Consider the following 7,493-nt stretch of genomic DNA (forward strand, 5'->3'; position numbering starts at 1 on the left):
TAATTTATGGCCAAGGGATAGGGTTGGGGGTGTCTATGAATGGAAAGTTATTAAGAGGTAAAAGGGGAGATCCTGGCTAAACTGATCTAACAGGATCTTTGCTGAAGGTGGGCCAGGGTGATCAGACATCACCTCGGGGGTGGTGGAGGGTAAGGAACTTGATCATATTTGGAGAGCGATCAGATGTCCAGGGTGGGGAGTCCTTGATAAACTGCCTTAGCAGGGTTCTTGCTAATACTATATTTTACAAGGAAGCACACAGATGGGTCTAGAACAAGGTTCAGGAAGCTGACTAAAGTTTGTTCAAGCAAAGAATCTTTGTCAATATCTAGAGTCAGATGTACCATTTTCAGGATCGGGAGAGGGTACAGGTACACAGGTAGACTATGTATCCCTCGTAGCCCTCCAGATTCTGGCATAGGGTGAGGGGTATAATGTCAGTAATCACCATGGAAAGGGGAATGTTTGTATGCAACTGAGAAAAGTCCTCCCATAACTTTCACACATCATCTCCAGGCCCCTGGGAGAAACACTGCTCCGTTCCTATGCCTTGTAATATCATTCCCCAGATCTTTAGATCGAGCAGCTTGTCAACTTTCAGACCCCTGATCTTTCAGCCAATCTCAAAAGGTCTCTAAGGCACACACATGGAAAACTCCATATGGCCGACAACTTTTCTCATTTAAACTTTCTCGATCTTTAATATTCTTGTCCTCTACCAAAGGGACCTTCAACCATTAAACATACTAAGACATTCTATTAGAAGAGGAGCTCTAATACTGATAAAATGAAAAGGCAACGTTACTTCCAACAAGCCACTTAAGATTAAATGTTGCCATCGTTAATGTAAAATGTTACTAGCACTATGAACTTAAAATCTGGGCACCCACACAAAATTTTTGGAAAAAGCCTTTTCATACCAAGCCCACAGATTCTCCATCATCAATCCCCCATAAGTCCATACCCTTTAATTGTTTGTTTGTTTTGTTTTGTTTGTGGTACGTGGGCCTCTCACTGTTGTGGCCTCTCCCGTTGCGGAGCACAGGCTCCGGACGCGCAGGCTCAGCGGCCATGGCTCATGGGCCCAGCCGCTCCGCGGCATGTGGGATCCTCCCGGACCGGGGCACGAACCCGTGTCCCCTGCATCGGCAGGCGGACTCTCAACCACTGCGCCACCAGGGAAGCCCCATACCCTTTAATTATATTAAACAAGAAAGGAGGGATGATATAGTAGGGGTAGGGGTGAGGGGGCAAGTTAAAGGGTTTTAGAGCAATATTCTTATTCTTCTCTTTGAACTACAAATTCCTCCAACACTTCTTGCTTTTGGGTGAAACATTCCAGGGTGAAATAGGAAGCAGTTCTAAGTGTTATCCCTGAGGGTCCTATCTGTGCACTAACCAATGATTAAACCAATTTCCACATCTTATTTATGTAGGACTAACACGAATGGGAAGAATTAAGGTACTAGAGAAGCAAGATAGAATTCCTACTGAAATGCTTTCTGGAAAAGCAGTGGACTATGAAACTACTGAATAACTCTTTTCAGTTTTTAAAGATTAAAATGCAACACATTTCAATCACAACTGAAGCCTGAAATTCAAATGGAAGTGTGACGCCCCCCAAAATACACTGGCATCCCAATGAGCTAATTTCTACTAAAGAAAGAAGAGCTTCTGGGGAATCTGGGAGTCCATACAGCCTGCTCTGGAGTGACACGGAGAGAAAAGACAAATCTTTGGAGTCAGAGAAATTAGAGCTGAGATCATGATTTAGGATTGGGTAACCTGAGCTAGTTCTGTCTCCTCTCTTGGTGTCTGTTTTCTCCTCTGCGGTGGGGGCAGAGGAGTGATAACAGTATATTGCAAGATTATTAGGAAGACCAGCCATGATAACAGTAACAATAAGAACACTGCAAAAGGCAGTGGTGTATGAAAATATTTCTTAACAACATACTCTAGGTCCCCAAGAATCAGTGGAGGGACTTTATTTTTCAATTCTACTACTATGTAGGTGCCTCCTGAGTTTGCATTAGGAAAAAGCACCTGCTCCTCTCATGATGCTTCTACCTAAATGTTACTTAGTTTGGTTTAAACCCCCAGAAATGTGACCTCGGGTAAGCACTCAGAAACATTTTAAGACTCTTAAACTTTACATTTAAGATTTTTGTATTTCTTGAGTTGAAGCTGCCCCCATTAATTTTCACTTGTTCCCCTCAAAACTATTTACTGAAATGACTGTTATTCCTTTGAAGTGAGAATATTTCCAGGATGGTGTATTAAATAGTGTGAATGATTGTGTCTCACAAGCTTAGGGCACCTGAAATAGCTATTTACCTTCCTTTGGACAAACAACAACTCCCAAAGAGCCCACTTTTTTTTTTTTTGCGGTACGCAGGCCTCTCACTGTTGTGGCCTCTCCCGTTGTGAAGCACAGGTTCCGGACGCACAGGCTCAGTGGCCATGGCTCATGGGCCCAGCCGCTCCGCGGCATGTGGGATCTTCCCGGACCGGGGCACGAACCCGTGTCCCCTGCATCGGCAGGTGGACTCTCAACCACTGCGCCACCAGGGAAGCCCCACTTTTTTTTTTTTAACCAATGCATATCTTCTAATAAAGTGGTGTCAAAACAAAAGTCCTAATTTTTCAAATTGCTTTTAATGTGGCTAAAGTATGAGACAATTTCTCTTGTATTGGTCTGTTAAAATTAAGTATTCTAGCTAAAGCATTTAATAAACAAAATATATCAACTCAACTCCAACCATCTTCATTTTATTTCACCTAAAATTAAGTATTCTAGCTAAAGCGTTTAATAAACAAAATATATCAACTCAACTCCAGCCATCTTCATTTTATTTCATCTTTCTCTCTCTCTCTCTCTCTCTCTCTCTCTCTCTCTCTCACACACACACACACACACACACCCCACACCACTGCAATCAAAGAAAAACTGTGTACAAAAGCTTGTGTGGCAAACTCCTAATTAATGATGAAAACTCCTTGGAGCCCCGGTGCCGTTTTCCCAATAGACTGCTATTTTAAAAATATTTCTCCTTGAAAACAACATCATGAGTAATGCTACCATTCCTGTTGAAATTACTTATGCAGAAACAACAAAGCACTATGAGCAATTATGAAAAACACTTTATTATGTATAATTTGTACATGCTTCAATTTGTGATGCTTGGGGTGATTTATTTTCCAGGTTGTGATGTCATCTACCAGATTTACCTGATCTAATTTTTATCCTGTCATGCCACCTACAAAAATACAATTTTCAAAGTGAAGTTCTCCTTCTTTATTTAAATAAAAAGTAAAAGCTTTTTATTTGAAAAAGCTTTGAAAAGCTTGTCAGACAGATAAAATAAGAATAGAATACTTTGCACATGTATCAACACCATACAACGCATTACCCTTCACACAGTAACACCTAATGTGTTCTTTTATTTGGAAACAGCAGGAAAAGAGCCCCCTTTTCCTCAGAGGGAGATGCAAACTTTGCTGCTAAAGCCAAACTCCGGGGATGAAGATGTGGTCCTCTGGGGAAAGTGGGGGCAGGGGTACTTATGGAGAAGGACGGATGCTTCATAAGCACTTCAGGAGGAAGGAATTGCAGGAGGTTCCTCGGGGACAGTCGCACAGCTTCCCGATCCTAGCTCCTTTTCGCACGGCGCACTGCTCTCCCGCATCACACTGCGAACAACACAATGTGTAGTCACCCTGCACACGCATGCCCATGCTCCCAACAGGCACGTCTCCCCATCAACAAAATGTCTGCCCCATGGGAGAGACAGGTGAACCCTACCACCATCACCATGGGTCTAAGTACAGTCAGGCCTGAAACGAGGAGAGCCTTGTGCTTATAATTTCAGCGAGAGAACATAAAAAGAAAGAAATTTAAATTATTGAACCCCTCTTACTTTCTTCTACCTTTTGTGGGGAAGCTACATTTCCTGGCTCTTTTAATTGCTCATCCAAAAGAAAAAAAATCAACAAGACCTTTTTATCTAAGAGATAAACAATAGACATTCTCACACCCCCTGCTCCGTGTATGCCTCCTCACTCCAAGAAGAAGAAAATGTGTGTGTGTGTGCGCGTGCTCTTCAAGGAAGGTGACCAGACCTGAATCAAGATTTTTGACCCTAGAACTTAGATTTTTTAAAAACTGGCAGTGGTCCGGAAGGCAGGAAGAAAATTAGAGGAACAAGCACTGACTGGACTTAAGGCCTCTTCCAACTCAGAGAATTCTTTGTGAGGTGAAAAAAGCACAGTTTTAGGAAATACTGCTTTCCACAGAAACGCAAGGGCTGATTCCTGGCACGAGTTGTTCAATCCTCCGAAACGGTAGAGACCAAGGGGCGAGGGCTGACGATGGAAACAAAGGGGAGCCCACAGAATTCTGCAAACCCATTATCTGAATTATTAGCCACATCCTGGAGAGAAGGTTGTGTAAAAGACTCCAGGTGGTGTGTCTCCTCTTGGAAAAGCATGGGGAGGGGCGACCCCAAAGCCTTACCATGGGGACTTGGCCATACTTCTTCTCGTAGATCGGAATACGCTTACTCTTGAGCTTCTTCAGAACTTCCTGCAGCGCTTCGATCTGCAACACACCGCCCGCAGAGCCCCAAGTTGCCGCCTTGGCTGTGCGCCCAGCCCCGGTGCTCTCTTCCAGCCCTAGTTATAAGGAACCCCGGAGCCACACGCACTCCTCCCCTGGACTCCACAAAGAGGGATGTTCAAGGGGTGGAAACTTAGCGAGCGCTGTCCCACGAACTGACCGCAGGTCCAGGAGCCTCGGAGGCTCCTGTTGCTCCGAGGAGCCGGGATCAGGGATTCGCTCTACAGACTGTCTGGAGCCCGTGGGCTCAAGACGTTCTTCGGGTAACAGCGGGAGCCGGGAATCTGCGCCCACATCCCCGGGCCCTGACTTAGGAGTGGGGGTGGGGAGGCAGGGAGAGAGGAAGGACGCGCGCACAAAGGAAGGAACCTCGCGGCAGCCCAGGGGAGTCTGGGGCAGGGGGGATACAGACCAGCTCCTTCTCATGGGAGGCATCCTCCACGGCGGAGTAGATGTCCAGGGCTCGCGGCTGGTGCTCGGCGCCCTCCTGGGCTAGGGTGCCCAGCAGAGGTAGCAGCAACAGCAGGGCGGCACCCAGGAGGGGCAGCAGCCGCAGGCGGGGGCTCTCCATGGTGCTGAAATCCGGCGCTACGGGGGCAACCCGCGCTCCCGCCTTTTATAGCGAGCCTGAGCCTGGGCGCAGGGAAGAAGGAGGGGGCGATGAAGGAAGGGGGTGTGGAGGAGGGTCCGGGTCAACCGTCTGTAGGCAGCGCTTCGCCGCCGCTTGACGTCAATGCCCGCTGGGCTCCAGGCGCCCCGGAACGAGGCTCTGCGCACAGATGGACAAGAGCGCGGAGAACAGGGACCCCGCGCCCCCAAGTGCTGTCAGCCCCGCGGCAAGGGACGCTCCCCGAGGGGCCTGAGCTGAAGTCGAGGGGCAAGAGGTGAGGGATGGAGAGCGGGAGGGGACTAGGAAATGGAAAATGCCTTCGAGTCAAGGCACAGACAGAAGAGTCCTTCCCCATCACCTAGCAGCCACAGCGGCGGCACGATCCACCTCCCAGCACCACCGTGCTTCTTATCCCAGCCCCATCTGCGGCAGCAAGAAGACGGTGTTGCCTCCAGGCAGGCGCGTTTGCTGAGCACCTTACGAGGTACTCTGTGGTGGAGAGGAGGCAAATATAGTACGTAAAAGAAAGAGAAAGCATGGCCTTTCTCATGCTGGGTTCTTTGGTGGAGTCTGTGTGGTAATGAGAAAAGAAGGTAAACAGAATAACCCCAGTTCAGCGGCCGTGTGGGGAGTGTAGAGAGCCAGATTCTGGTTTCAGTCCTGGCTCTACCACTTACAAGCTGGGTGACTTTGGACAACATAAAGAACATATCTGAGCCTCACCCTTTTCTTTTGTAAAACTGGAATTTTAAAATGTACTTCACAATGTTTTCAGGAGAATGGAATGACAGATTAGGTATGTAAAAGCCCTGGCCCTTAGCACAACGAGAACACCAAGCCTCTCCTTTGAACTCTGAGGCTGACCAGACAAGCGGCTGTGTGTGCAGTATCTCGGCTTTTCCTCAGGGCAAATTCAACCATCCCCAGAACCCCTCCTACCGACTGCCCACCCCTGATATCTAAGAAGCCTAAATGGAAAGAAAGAAAAAAGGGGTGGAAAAAAATGCAACTTCCTGATTATGGAAATATCTCCAAAGATTAAAAGTCAGTGGTGAGCCAGCTCCTCAGTGACTTGTGAAGACTCTGTTTTTTCAGAGGTTGGAGTCCCTACAGCCTGAATGCAAATGAAAGTTCCTGTAGGGGAGACAACAATGTTTTCCTACTTAGACCTAGAGGCTTATTCCACCTGCCTGCCCACCTGGCTTCTTCTCTCACCACACCCTCTTTTTCTCAACTGCTCCTGAATCCATCCACTCTGGTCCATCCCCATTACTACCACCCCAGTCCTGGACAGCTGCCCCAACCTACTTCTTGCCTACCCCCAACTCCCACCTCATCTTCTCTTGCTTTCCTCTAATCCATAAGTCACCCCCAGCCAGAATGTTTTCCCCCTTAAAATACACTAATGGCTCCCCATTACTTCCCATACTAAGCAATGAATCTAAATTCCTTATCCTGACTTACCAAGTACTACATGATCTGTACCCCTGTCCAACCTCATGTCCTACCATTCTGCCCTCTCCACTCCAACCTCAGTAGCCTTCTTTTCGGTCCCTTAACAGGCCAAGCTCATTCCCACTTTGAGGCCTTTACACTTACCTTACCTAGAATGGTATTCCTTCATCTCCAAATGACTGACTATTTCCTGTCATTGAAATCTCAGTTTAAATGTCCTTGACCACCCCATCTAAAGTATCCACTAATTTATTCTCCCACAGATTTATTGTTTAGCAGATGCTTTGGGTCATTGGGATAGTTAATGCATAATATGTGTCTAGTTATTACATTTATCAAGTATTTAATCGTTACTCAAATGCACACTGGGAAGCAATTCAAGAAGTAATATCTCAGAAGAAAAAAAGAAGTAATATCTCCTCTAATAACTGGCACGCATATTAACAGCATCAAAACATTTTCCTTTGGGATAAATGCACCTTGAAAATTAATCTAGCATCTCCCGTAGCTCTGCCTTTCACACATACCTTGCAATTCTATATAATAAAACTTCAGTAGCAGCACATCTTGCCACTCAAACTTTACAGACACATTGTTGGCACTTGTTGCAAAACCCATCTCCAGTGATAAAAGTATTCTAAGCTTTAGAAGAAAAACAGTCCCAAATAAGATTTTAGCCCATCCTTCTGCAAAGATGGGGATATTCCCAATGTAATACTTCCTCTCAAACTGTGATCTATCCAGACACAGACAATAGCTTTTCCTTTGTGCCACTCCTACTGGAAAAACAGCTCAAAGTTCAAGCCCTGCTGA

General features: G+C 46.3%; 1 protein-coding gene across 1 annotated transcript; it reads right to left on the reverse strand.

The window, feature by feature from the left end:
- Window positions 1-3,126: 3,126 nt before the first annotated feature.
- On the reverse strand, window positions 3,127-5,313 carry CARTPT (CART prepropeptide). Its single transcript, XM_007457062.1, has 3 exons — window positions 5,028-5,313; window positions 4,514-4,597; window positions 3,127-3,690 (listed from the first exon to the last, which is right to left on the reverse strand). Exons 1-3 carry the CDS (start codon window positions 5,184-5,186, stop codon window positions 3,583-3,585), a joined length of 351 nt encoding a protein of 116 aa, XP_007457124.1. The 5' UTR covers window positions 5,187-5,313; the 3' UTR covers window positions 3,127-3,582.
- Window positions 5,314-7,493: the final 2,180 nt, after the last annotated feature.

The sequence above is a fragment of the Lipotes vexillifer genome, unplaced genomic scaffold, assembly GCF_000442215.2.
Source record: "Lipotes vexillifer unplaced genomic scaffold, Lipotes_vexillifer_v1.1 scaffold241, whole genome shotgun sequence".
Classification (NCBI taxonomy): Eukaryota; Metazoa; Chordata; class Mammalia; order Artiodactyla; family Lipotidae; genus Lipotes; species Lipotes vexillifer.